Genomic DNA, 14,221 nt, shown 5'->3' on the forward strand with positions numbered 1-14,221 from the left:
ACATGCATCAGTACATTTTGAAGGCGCACAAAAAATGACAATGCAAAAAGTGAAAGCAAAGAGAAGAAGACTTTGATGTTGTTGTCAAATATTAAACCACGTGAGGATCTCTGTCCTGACCTTTTGTGTAAAAACAGGGTTATTTTCTGACCCTTATTTATGGGTTTGGAAGAGACTTGACTTTGTAATCAATATGAAAATATCAAACAACAAATTTAACACAATAAGATTATATATGTGTTACAGAATATAATTGGAAAGTACCGTATTTTCCGGACTATAAGTCACACTTGTTAGCATGTTCTTTATGCTATAGTTCTCTGAATAACTGTTCATATGTTACGTTAACATACCAGACACTTACCACAGTTCTGTCTGTGCCTCACGTAGCTGAAGGTGTTAGCGTTAGCATATGTCATGTAGCTGAAGGTGTTAGCGTTAGCATATGTCATGTAGCTGAAGGTGTTAGCGTTAGCATACGTCATGTAGCTGAAGGTGTTAGCGTTAGCATACGTCATGTAGCTGAAGGTGTTAGCATACATCATGTAGCTGAAGGTGTTAGCGTTAGCATACGTCATGTAGCTGAAGGTGTTAGCATTAGCATACGTCATGTAGCTGAAGGTGTTAGCGTTAGCATACGTCATGTAGCTGAAGGTGTTAGCGTTAGCATACGTCATGTAGCTGAAGGTGTTAGCATACGTCATGTAGCTGAAGGTGTTAGCGTTAGCATACGTCATGTAGCTGAAGGTGTTAGCGTTAGCATACGTCATGTAGCTGAAGGTGTTAGCGTTAACATACGTCATGTAGCTGAAGGTGTTAGCGTTAGCATACGTCATGTAGCTGAAGGTGTTAGCGTTAGCATACGTCATGTAGCTGAAGGTGTTAGCGTTAGCATTCGTCATGTAGCTGAAGGTGTTAGCGTTAGCATACGTCATGTAGCTGAAGGTGTTAGCGTTAGCATTCGTCATGTAGCTGAAGGTGTTAGCGTTAGCATACGTACATCTGTTCACCATGTTCTCTGATCTGTTATTATTTTAAATTGCATTTCAAGATGAAATGTCTGTTCTTGGTTTTGGATTGTATCAAATACTCCAGAGTGTTTTTTTCTTTTCTATAATGCAGTTTTTGGCTGGTGCGACTTATACTCCGGAGCGACTTCAAATAAGTATAAATAAAATGTGGGCCATTAGTTTTCTTTGACTTGCTGCTGTGGCTGTATTTGCTGATACCTAAAATCCATAAAAAATAACAACAATATATGTATCTGGGATATAAAATGATGAGCTGCTGTTTTGTATATTAATAAAATAAATAAAGTGCAGCGTACACAAAAAAGGTTGCTCTACTGTTTTCATGTTTACTCTGTTCAAAAAGACAAAACTACTGCAAACTGGGAATGACAAATGGGCACATGGCCTGGAGCACTGAAGAAAAACACATAAAATACAATTATTTGTTACATTATCTTTAGATTAGTGTTAATTTGTTTTTTCCCGCTCTAAATGGTGACAACACAGTGAGAACAAAGAATGGTATAAAATGAATTAGCAGCTCGTCACAAACTCCAGGCCCACACTCAAATTTGGAAATCTTTTCCACGCTCCCTCACTTCTGCCATGAAACGTTTTGACCTTCAAGCTGCCGAGTTCTCTCAGAAGGATCTCACTTAACAGTTCTGTGTGGCAGATGAGCTGCTGCATAACGGGGGCTTCGTTAGTGCGCTGGTGTTGACTCGTTGGAGTGAGTTTGAGGTGCCTGAGGCTGCAATAAACACAAGAGATCATTATTCCCACAAAGTCGCTGCTGGAAAAATAGTGCGCGGAATGATCAGGAAGTGGTGCAAACGTCTGCCTGTTCAAATTAGATGAGAAATGATCTAGACATGGCAACCTGTCACTTCTCTGCTCAGGAAACACTGTTATAAGCGTTCATCACACATACATAACATGCCATTTGAAACTTTCCTGATTCATCTGGGTTTGCCACGGTGAACAATGACAGTGTTTTCCGGGGTCCAGGGCGTGCGAGCGAGGGGGACCAGACTGACCACGCAGTTTTGACTGAATGGCATAATGCAGGGGTGTCCAAACTTTTTTCACCAAGGGGCGCATTTTGAAACTTCAACAGGGCAGAGGGCCACAAACAACTTGTGAATCATTCGAAATTTAGTATTTGACGTAGTTGCGATGAGCCTCCACACCTTTAATTAGACCTAGATTATTAATATTAGGTTGGTATAACATCGATATGCCTGAATTTTCCCAATTTCACAGTAAAAAGTACTATTTTTTTGTTGTTTGGGCCGACATAGCAGGAAGCTGGGGGGCCAACAAAAATTGGTTTGAGGGCCGCATTTGGCCCCCGGGCCCTAGTTTGGACATGCTTGGCATAATGTAATTGGACAGCGGTTCAAACAGACACATGCAGTCGATCAGGGACACGGTTCACCTCCACATAATACACTGTACATACTCTACGATCCACCGAGGAGGAAAACGGTCTTTAGTTGATTAAAATCGGCCTCGTATTCAATAAGAAACGGTGTAAAGAGCCTATGAAACATTTATGGGACATTTCTGCTTAGCATTTGAATTCAGACAAACCAATCATTCAGTCCATCCACAAATCAACTGCGGTTCCAAAACATGAAATCGTAGAAAATGAAACGACACAAATAAACACTCGCGGTTACTTCACGAGCCGTTTGCGAACGCTCCAACCTCATCATATTAGAGCTGTAATCGGGCTTTAAAAGTTCAGCCAAACAGAACCGACGCCAGACAGAATTATCCCTGCACATGTCTACAGCACGACATTATTCAAACTTCAAACGCTTTCTATTGTAAAACTATAGAAATGTTGCTCGATGGGTTCAGACAAAGATCGTCAAAGTCCTTTCACAACCTTTTAGAAACGGGTCTTAGTAAAAAGCTTGCTGAATCTGTAGTTTTGAAAGCATTATGCAGTCACTATTGCACATGCTTTAAAACGGCGCTGGCTCGAGCCCTCAGGGGACCCCTTATGCTAAACGTGCCGTAAGGGCCCTCGCCACTTTGCCGCCCGTCAGGCCTAACTATTGATGATTCACATCTCGCAACGTGACGCACGACTGTAATGTAAATACAGAAATGGGAGGGAATAAGAACACCAGCAGCCACAAGAGGGCAGTATAGAGCATTGGACAATACAAGGGTCTCCACAGACAAGTGCTAACCGGGCCCCGAGATCGTGACGAGATCGTGCGTTGGAGAGCAGACACGGCCCCCCATAACGAAATCACATCTATTGTATCGTTCCAGTCGTACTTTTATATGATTGGTTTTATGTTTCTATTGTGTCTTGTGCCTTTATTGGAGCTGCAGCAAATGAATACAAAAGAAAGAAGATTCAGATTCATCTAGACCTCTTGAGACAACCAACCAGCTCTCATTTCAGACCTGGTTGAAACAGATGCAGTTGTCAGCGCACCAGCAGGTCATTGCGGCCTCTGCTGGTATTTTTAAGGAAGAACATCAGGAGAGCCCAGCCGTAGCAGTGCTACGCAGCCACGAGCGTTGATTTCCTGTCATCCGTTAGGACCCATGATGAGGTTGTCAGACTTTTATAAGAAACTTCATGAAGTTAAGTGAGCAGATGATTCCCTGCTCTCTGGTAAACAACATGCCATATGGAGAGTTTGTACGTTCCACACCAGAACCGGCTCCTGTCTGCGCAGAAGAAGCATGACTTGGACACACACACCGCCAAATGGGCCATGCAGATGTTCCAAATAGCAGTCCTGGATCCCATTTCCAAATTATTTTGACATTTAAGTCTTCAGTGGCCAGTCGGGTGTGTTTTAACGAACTGGAACTGGCGTGCATCTAAGTGGTTTAATTAATTTCATGTATGGCCCTGGTCCATTTGGTTCAGCTGTCAGGTTCTGGGTGTAAATAAAACATGCTCTTAATCGCAGGCTTCAGCCGTGTTTGGTTTAGAAGGAAGGGCTTTGCAATTATACACCTTGGAATACTTAATGATGAAATATTATAACCCAGGCAAAGTAAGTTATAAGTGAGTTTGCTTATATAGTCGACTGCGTGGATGAAGATGCTAAATGATTATGCAAAACAGGGCACAGGAGCAGCTGAAGGGGAAGAGCAGGGAGATGTTAGAGATGGCACCACATCTTTGGAAAACCTGACCAGAAATGTACGTTTATTATTTTTTGCAGTTTCCTGGAATGAAGGCTGGAATGTGTTTTTTTTTTTTTTTTGCTGTAGATTATATAAAACCAAAACACTATTTATGTAAATGAAATGTTGCTTTGGACAAGATAATTCACTTTACACAAGTGTATATTGTTTCAGCATCACTCAAATAAAAAAAAATCATTTCTCATTTAAAATCATTGGTATGTTATGGCAGGTGTACTTCAAAACAATATATCCTGCCAAGAACTCTTATTTTATACACATAACAATAAAGTAAACTACAAGACTGAATGTACTTTAATGGCACATGACCTGATTGGTTAGAAGCTTCAGCTAAAACAATATGAAACTTATGGAAATCACAAAAGATGTTTAAAAAAATGCTTTCAATAATAGATCAGGTGACAGGTTATATTTTTAAATGTGTAAAGGAAACATACTATGCTTTTTTTCACCCCAGGTACGCACCGTTTCATTTTAGCATGAGTACATCATCATTTTGCCAAAACATCCAAAACAGATTAGTAATAAAATGTGTCCATTGACTTCCTGTTGAAAACTGCAGTCTGCAGTTCATAGTGACGCTTCCTCGTAATAATCAGGATATGGGCGGGGATAGGGGGTAGGTGAAAACATGAATTTTCAAAATACAACTTTGATTAAACTAATGATGAGGACACACTGTTAAAAGGTTAAAAGTTCATTGACGTTGATTTTGCGTAGTATGTGCCATTTAACCAACTTTTTTGTGTAATTTACTTTTAAATGTCATTGTCTACGTTATAAATTAACAATGCCTAACGTCAAGTATGTAAGATTTTTTTAGATTTAGAGTTTAGAACATTTGGATTCACATGTTGCTGGGAAACAAAGTCACACCTCTCAGAACTACAGGCAACTTGGACTAATTAGCAGTACAGCACTGTAATCAGGATTACATCACAGATCTGAGACAGACTCGGCTCAAAGAACAGAAATGCTTGTGATCAAACTTAACTGAGATCACAATAAAAATAACATATTACAGCAAAGTCAACCAGGAACAAATCCTCTCAGACTAAACAGGCAAGTGTGATGTAAGAAAGTGTAAGGGGATCGAGTTCTGCTCCTATTGTTTTTTAAATGTGGGATTTAGGGCTTTGAACCATGACAAAAGTGTTTCTTTAAGTAATACCACAGTGAATACAAGTGAAACGTGCAATTATTTAGCTAGCAGAATATCCAGTACGATATTAATGCGGTTGAAAACAGTCCAGAGATGAGAGGCATTACTGCCCTTTAAAATACTACGTCATCAGAATGTTAATCATTCTGAAAATAACACATCAGATCTAAATGAGAAGGATTTTCAGTATTTCTAACCTGCCCGGGGACTGCAGATGGTTTAAACATCTGCTTTAATTAGACGTGTTTACACATGATCCCTTTTATAAAGGCAAATAAACTTAAGTTAGAGGGCCGGCCCGCGATCAAAAATAAAATCAAATAAAATATCACTTTTCTGTCAAATATAGGCTATTGAATCTATTATTTAATTCATTTCACATCATATTTATTAAGGACACAAGTGCAGACAGATGCCTGAGGGCAAAAAGGGAAAACTATTTTTTTTCTTTTTTTATATACCGGAACTTGGACAAGCTTGACGGGCTGGATAGAAAGGCCTGGAGGGCCGAATGTGGCCCGCGGGCCGTAGTTTGGTCAAAAGTCACAGGGTCAAAAGTCACTGGCCCAAAGTCACTGGGACAGGCGCCAGGCACCCGCGACCCCCAACTGGAACAAGCGGTAAAAAATGAGTGAGGGGCAGAGGCAGGTTTGTGTGTGAGGGGCAGAGGCAGGTTTGTGTGTGAGGGGCAGAGGCAGGTTTGTGTGTGAGGGGCAGAGGCAGGTTTGTGTGTGAGGGGCAGAGGCAGGTTTGTGTGTGAGGGGCAGAGGCAGGTTTGTGTGTGAGGGGCAGAGGCAGGTTTGTGTGTGAGGGGCAGAGGCAGGTTTGTGTGTGAGGGGCAGAGGCAGGTTTGTGTGTGAGGGGCAGAGGCAGGTTTGTGTGTGAGGGGCAGAGGCAGGTTTGTGTGTGAGGGGCAGAGGCAGGTTTGTGTGTGAGGGGCAGAGGCAGGTTTGTGTGTGAGGGGCAGAGGCAGGTTTGTGTGTGAGGGGCAGAGGCAGGTTTGTGTGTGAGGGGCAGAGGCAGGTTTGTGTGTGAGGGGCAGAGGCAGGTTTGTGTGTGAGGGGCAGAGGCAGGTTTGTGTGTGAGGGGCAGAGGCAGGTTTGTGTGTGAGGGGCAGAGGCAGGTTTGTGTGTGAGGGGCAGAGGCAGGTTTGTGTGTGAGGGGCAGAGGCAGGTTTGTGTGTGAGGGGCAGAGGCAGGTTTGTGTGTGAGGGGCAGAGGCAGGTTTGTGTGTGAGGGGCAGAGGCAGGTTTGTGTGTGAGGGGCAGAGGCAGGTTTGTGTGTGAGGGGCAGAGGCAGGTTTGTGTGTGAGGGGCAGAGGCAGGTTTGTGTGTGAGGGGCAGAGGCAGGTTTGTGTGTGAGGGGCAGAGGCAGGTTTGTGTGTGAGGGGCAGAGGCAGGTTTGTGTGTGAGGGGCAGAGGCAGGTTTGTGTGTGAGGGGCAGAGGCAGGTTTGTGTGTGAGGGGCAGAGGCAGGTTTGTGTGTGAGGGGCAGAGGCAGGTTTGTGTGTGAGGGGCAGAGGCAGGTTTGTGTGTGAGGGGCAGAGGCAGGTTTGTGTGTGAGGGGCAGAGGCAGGTTTGTGTGTGAGGGGCAGAGGCAGGTTTGTGTGTGAGGGGCAGAGGCAGGTTTGTGTGTGAGGGGCAGAGGCAGGTTTGTGTGTGAGGGGCAGAGGCAGGTTTGTGTGTGAGGGGCAGAGGCAGGTTTGTGTGTGAGGGGCAGAGGCAGGTTTGTGTGTGAGGGGCAGAGGCAGGTTTGTGTGTGAGGGGCAGAGGCAGGTTTGTGTGTGAGGGGCAGAGGCAGGTTTGTGTGTGAGGGGCAGAGGCAGGTTTGTGTGTGAGGGGCAGAGGCAGGTTTGTGTGTGAGGGGCAGAGGCAGGTTTGTGTGTGAGGGGCAGAGGCAGGTTTGTGTGTGAGGGGCAGAGGCAGGTTTGTGTGTGAGGGGCAGAGGCAGGTTTGTGTGTGAGGGGCGTGTGCTGTGATCACACACAAAGCACACACACTTCTTAGGTCTGCGCCTAAATTTGTGTCTTTATTCTGTTTCCCACGTAAGTCGTTGGTGTTTGCGCTGAGACGTGGGATGTGCACGTGTTTGACGTGAATCTGGTTTGATGGAGTTCTCTGCAAACAAAGTGCATTTAGAAGGAAGAGGACCAAATGTGAACATGTTTAGGTTAATGAGTGTTAGTAATTAGTTTATTTCTTGTCAATGATTAGATAATGAGTGTTAAACATTTATAAAGATTGTAGATATTCCTTATTATAAAAAGATAAAATTAAAAAACGAGAGCGACTAAACCAAATGCTACATATTTAGAATTACTTGACTAAATCTTGACTGAAACTTTCTTATACGCTGCGTTCATACTCTGGAGTGGGACTATAAGTATAAACCAGGACTAGAAGAAAACCAAACCAGATCTAAATCACATCTAAACTTGAGCCAAACTATGAGGAAATCAAGCAAAGAAAGACAAAAGTAAAAAAACAAAAACGTGATGTAACATTAACACTTCGTCTGACCTGAGTTCACTGTTAGAAATCTTAATTGTTCTGCTTTCTGGCATCGATGAAAAGGTCAGTTCTAATTAAGATAAGATAAGATAAACCTTTATTTGTCCACACAATGGGGACATTTCGGTAATTAGCCGCGCTGTGTTGATGCTTCATTGTCTGTGGATTTTATCATATTTGTCTCACTAAAGGAACTTAAGGAAAACTAATAATAGCAAAAAACAAAAAATAATATAAGAACAAACCTTTTTTTAATAAGTTCTCTTTTTTAATAGGCCTCCAGAGTTAATGATGATTAAAAAAAATAAAATAAAAAATACTGCAAAATACAAATAAAAACACAATAAAATATGGAAAGTCTATTAACCTTGAGCGGGGATCTATTTAGTCAAATGTATACTAGTATAAAGTAAACTCAAATGTAAATAAATAGGTACTATGTATAAAGGATTGTGATTGCACAGATTAGTTTGAATACATACTCATACTAATACTTATATGTAGAATAGGCTCCTCCCCTCAGTGGGACTCTGTCCTGGTACAAAGCATCTCTCCTGGTGATGATAATGTGTATTGTGCACTGTCCCTGTCACAAATATAATACAAAACTTGAAAAAGTAATAATAATGGAACCAAAAGAAACTACATATGTCCACGCTTCCTTTTGTAGCAATAGGTATTTCAGTATCACATCATAACTACACCTTAATTAGCCTTAATAAAGCATAAACAAAGACTTCATAATGAACAAATAGTTTATCAAGAATATTTAAAGGGCTAATCAGGGCTAGAGTTAGCGTATTTATTAAGTAGTTGATAAGCCGTTATGAAGGCTGAATCCCTCTTAATAAACTATTTGTTCATGCTTTATTAAGAGTAATAAAAGTGTAGTTATTATAAAATGTCACTACTGTGAAATACATCAGCTGGGACATACAATTCAATATTATGTTAAATCTCATTCCTTCAGAGCAAAATGCAAAAGTGCGACTTGTAACAAAATTAAATTAAATAGTGCAATAAAACTACATTTAAAAACAAGTCCATTCTTAAGCAAAATGGTATGAAAAAGAATGGGGGGAAATGGAGTTGTTTTGTGCAGTATGTGTTCTTGTCCGTGCAGAGACTCCGTTTGCGTGGCTCTGTGGTAGAAAGCGACAGAAAGGCCTCTTTGGCTTTTACATACGTGTCTTCCGCGCTGAGTCCTCCACGAAAAGAGAAGAGATGTCCTCGTCCACTCCAGCCGCATTTTTGGCGATGCAAGTGTAAGCGCCCGTGTCCTCAAAGTGGACATTACTGATGTGAACCTCGCTTCCATTAGCTGCAAAAACACAACAGCAAATTAGACCCAGAAAATACAAATAAAAGGTAGATTTGTATGAAGCGTTACTAAAAGCAGGACTGTGTAAGGCAAGAGAGAGCAGATAATACTTAAGATGGACAATCATTTCATGAGTAGGAGCAGATAATAGAAGGATAGTTTAGTAATTGCATAAGCGGCAACTAGGAGAACAAGTAAGGACAGACATATCGTGTTGTAACTCAGGGTTGATCCAGGTTTGGTCAAAAGAAATGTAAGACTTTTAAAGATGTTTTTAATGTTATTTAAGTCAAATTTCCCGGGTAACAAAAAAAAATAATATCAAAACATGATTTTTTGTTGTTAATTCTATTGTTAATTCTATTTAATGGGACATTTTATGTGGATGCAATATTTTAAGGACTTAGGTCACATTCTCAATACAAATTAAAGCGGACTTACATAGTCTGTCTCTGAGCTGATCTGGGTCTGCTTCGCAATTCACACTTTAATCACACAAACCCCCCACAAAGTCCCTGTCAGCTGTAGAGACTCCTCCCCCTCGCCTGTAGAGGCTCCTCCCCCTCGCCTGTAGAGGCTCCTCCCCCTCGCCTGTAGAGACTCCTCCCCCTCGCCTGTAGAGACTCCTCCCCCTCGCCTGTAGAGGCTCCTCCCCCTCGCCTGTAGAGGCTCCTCCCCCTCGGCTGTAGAGGCTCCTCCCCCTCGCCTGTAGAGGCTCCTCCCCCTCGCCTGTAGAGGCTCCTCCCCCTCGCCTGTAGAGGCTCCTCCCCCTCGCCTGTAGAGGCGCTGTGCAATATCAGCCAAAGGAAAGACTGAGAAACGTGAGGAAGAAGCAAGAGTTCTGCCTGATCCACGTCACATGAACAAACTTGAAGGATTCATTCTTTGGTTTTCACAGATTTACCCCAAAACCTTCCCCACATGTGCACAACCTGCCCACACATCCTGCCCCACATGAGCACAACATGCCCCACATGAACACAACCTGCCCCACATGAGCACAACCTGCCCCACATGAGCACAACCTGCCCACACATCCTGCCCCACATGAGCACAACCTGCTCCGCATGTGCACAACCCCCCCGCATGAGCACAACCTGCCCCACATGTGCACAACCTGCCCCACATGTGCACAACCTGCCTCAAATGAACAAAACCTGCCCCACATGAGCACAACCTGCTCCGCATGTGCACAACCCCCCCGCATGAGCACAACCTGCCCCACATGTGCACAACCTGCCCCACATGTGCACAACCTGCCTCAAATGAACAAAACCTGCCCCACATGAGCACAACCTGCCCCGCATGTACACAACCTGCCCCACATGTGCACAACCTGCCCCACATGTGGACAACCTGCCCCACATGAGCACAACCTGCCCCAAATGAACAAAACCTGCCCCACATGAGCACAACCTGCCCCGCATGTACACAACCTGCCCCACATGTGCACAACCTGCCCCACAGGAACGCAACCTGCCCCACATGAGCACAACCTGCCCCACATGAGCACAACCTGCCCCACATGAGCACAACCTGCCCCGCACAACCTGCCCCACATGAGCACAACCTGCCCCGCACAACCTGCCCCACATGTACACAAACTGCCCCACATGAGCACAACCTGCCCCACATGAGCACAACTTGCCCCACATGAGCACAACCTGCCCCGCATGTACACAACCTGCCCCACATGAGCACAACCTGCCCCGCATGTACACAACCTGCCCCGCATGTACACAACCTGCCCCACATGAGCACAACCTTCCCCACATGTACACAACCTGCCCCGCATGAGCACAACCTGCCCCGCATGAGCACAACCTGCTCCACATGAGCACAACCTGCATCACATTAGCACAACCTGCCCCGCATGTACACAACCTGCCCCGCATGTACACAACCTGCCCCATATGAGCACAACCTGCCCCACATGTACACAACCTGCCCCACATGAGCACAACCTGCCCCGCATGTACACAACCTGCCCCACATGTACACAACCTTCCCCACATGTACACAACCTGCCCCGCTTGAGCACAACCTGCCCCGCTTGAGCACAACCTGCCCCGCATGAGCACAACCTGCCCCACATGTACACAACCTGCCCCACATGAGCACAACCTGCCGCGCACAACCTGCCCCACATGTACACAAACTGCCCCACATGAGCACAACCTGCCCCACATGAGCACAACCTGCCCCACATGAGCACAACCTGCCCCACATGAGCACAACCTGCCCCACATGTACACAAACTGCCCCACATGTACACAAACTGCCCCACATGTACACAACCTGCCCCACATGAGCACAACCTGCCCCACATGTACACAAACTGCCCCACATGTGCACAACCTGCCCCATATGAACACAACCTGCCCCGCATGTACACAACCTGCCCCGCATGTACACAACCTGCCCTGCATGTACACAACCTGCCCCATATGAACACAACCTGCCCCACATGAACACAACCTGCCCCACATGAACACAACCTGCCCCATATGAGCACAACCTGCCCCACATGTACACAACCTGCCCCACATGAGCACAACCTGCCCCGCACAACCTGCCCCACATGAACACAATCTGAGTTGAGGTGAGTACGAGGCTCTGAAAGTTTTTAATACTGGCTGAATATTGGTAAAGCCAGTTTAAGCATTATCTTTTATGTTTGGTTCCATTTAGCTTTATAACATTGTTCTTTTTGTAAGTATAATCACTGGAAACTGTGATATATTTCCATGTGATCATCAGTAATTATAATTAAATCAGACTTTGCCCTGCTCCTGTTACTTTCACATTGCGTCTTGGATGAAGAATTGCACTTCCTGCATCCTTGTTTATGGAGCCTACTTAATCCACATAAAAGTTCGTTAGAACCAGGGTTTTATCGTACCTGAAATCATTTCCTCAGCGCGGTTGGTGTTAGCCTCTCCGTTTGGCCCCCCGCGCTGCTGTCCCATCGTTCATTTTCAGCTTCATTTCTACCATGAGTTTTATAGTTTAAAGTGCTCTGCTAAAGTTTGTGTTCAGCACCACCGCTCCCACGGCTGTAAACTGTACTGTTCTGCCGTGAAGACAACTTACGCACAAGGATAAATGAAGCCTGCGTAAATTCAGCCTGGAAGACCTAACTCCATCCATCTACATCAAGGCCTCCATGGAAGGACACGCCTCTCGCAACGCCATCATCGCACTCAAGCGGGCGTGGCCTGTCCGTCTGTGAGAGTCAGATCCCTCACTTCACCATGGACTCTCCCAGGTTTCTGCGCTTATCCCAAAGAGGTTATGCAGTTTTTCCTGGCCAAGAAGGAGGGTGAAAGGTCAGAAGGAGGGTGAAAGGTCAGAAGGAGGGTGAAAGGTCAGAAGTAGGGTGAAAGGTCAGGGGTGTCTGCACCATGGCCCTCGCACCTGCTCCACATCCCCAATCAACGCTCTCAGTGACTCCTCCCTGCTCCCAATCAGCACCAGGCGGTCGCATTTAAGCCTCAGGCTGATGGCTCGGCCGCTCAAACCGTACTGCGACCCACCACCTCCCCAGCTCCTCCTCTGCATTCCCCTCATCCTCTACCTTCTCTTCACATCTACCACCACCAGGCTCCAGGCTCCGGGGGGAGACATCTAATACAAATAGATCATGGAGTGCCCATGATTGCAACGTCTTCCGCCGGGGTCTGAGCGCAAAATAACTCACGAATAAAGCTTGCTCAACAGTTCATTCTCGTGGTCTCTTTGTCTCTCCAGGGTGAAATGTAGAGATAAAAGTTCAAACATAAAGTATGAAAACATTCGATCGCTAATATAACATAACTACAGCGCATACAAGAAGTGAGAATATATAACACCATTACACTTGAGATTTATCTTATGTCACGCTGTCATTATGGGATATTCTTTACAAAAAATCCATTTTGGAATAAGGCTGTAACATAATGTCTCCTTTAAAGCCTTATTTACCTTTAATGGCCAACTGTTGATTATTTGAGTGCTAAAATGCCCAGCTGATTTTTAGACTTGGTTTATTGGTACTTTGCCTGCACTTCATTTGTACCTTTTGTTACCGTTTACCAATACAGAATCAATACAGGGTTAATTTGGCGCAGGATTTGTGTCGGATAACCTCGCTTGTACTTCAGGGATGAGACAATAACCGGTATCAAAGTGCAGCAGCATCAATACAGTGAGGTTGGGCCTCTTGACGGAACTCATTAGCACATGAATAGATTATATTTGGTCATATACACCAATCAGAAATAATGTCAAGAAGGAATACGCTGAGGTGTCCTTGCATTGTTTTGCCTTGACCTAATCACTCAATAGACTGCTCGTTTTATCCTGAGAAATGCTTTTTGTTTCCTTTAAATCTCTGTAGAGCACAGGGCATAACCAATGAGCATTTTAAACTACGTAACTGTTCTTGGTCATGCTAATCATACTGTTGACATTTCAGAGATATTTCCTTTTAACATAATAATATCACTAAAACTACTGTCTGCTACCTGCATCCTATTAAGAGGCTTGCTAGTGCTTTCCTCGTCCATGACCCGGGCTGTGGAGGGCAGTGTACCTTGCAGGGTGAGCTGTTTGGAGAGCTTGGAGGCGATGTCCATGCCGTTCTTGAGCCAGGAGAGCTGGGGGCTGGGAATGCCCTCAGCGTGGCACCTCAGGCTGGCCGTGACGCCTGGTTCTCTGGCCTGGCTCTCTGGGTACACCCGGATCACAGGAGGGACTGCAGAACAAACGGCAAAAGAGTGCAAGCGGTAAGTGGTGAGATGGGGAAAAAAGGAGCAAAAAGGGTTTGATGTTGAATGTGTACCGTATTTTCCGTACTATAAGGCGCACTTAAAAACCTTTAATTTTCTCAAAAAACAACAGTGCACCTTATAATCCAGTGCACTTTATATATGGATTAATTCTAGTCGTGCTTTCTGACCTTGAAGCGATTTTGTGTGGTACATGTTTTGTTTCACTTACAGTGCAGAAAATACGGTGTGTTAAAGGACACATATTATGCATAATTTATGCTCT

General features: G+C 44.6%; 1 protein-coding gene across 1 annotated transcript in view; it reads right to left on the minus strand.

Annotated features, from left to right (window-relative positions):
* fstl5 (follistatin-like 5) overlaps positions 1 to 14,221 on the minus strand; it is a 359,931-nt gene that overhangs the window by 59,603 nt on the left and 286,107 nt on the right. Inside the window, exons 9-10 of the mRNA XM_072434789.1 lie at positions 13,761 to 13,922; positions 9,053 to 9,187 (exon numbers count right to left, since the gene is read on the minus strand). Of these exons, the coding sequence (XP_072290890.1) occupies positions 9,053 to 9,187; positions 13,761 to 13,922 (297 nt within the window). The remainder of the gene's footprint in view (positions 1 to 9,052; positions 9,188 to 13,760; positions 13,923 to 14,221) is intronic.

Source organism: Eucyclogobius newberryi, unplaced genomic scaffold (genome assembly GCF_026437365.1).
Source record: "Eucyclogobius newberryi isolate DKJ021-1_F unplaced genomic scaffold, fEucNew1.0.hap1 SCAF_11, whole genome shotgun sequence".
Classification (NCBI taxonomy): Eukaryota; Metazoa; Chordata; class Actinopteri; order Gobiiformes; family Gobiidae; genus Eucyclogobius; species Eucyclogobius newberryi.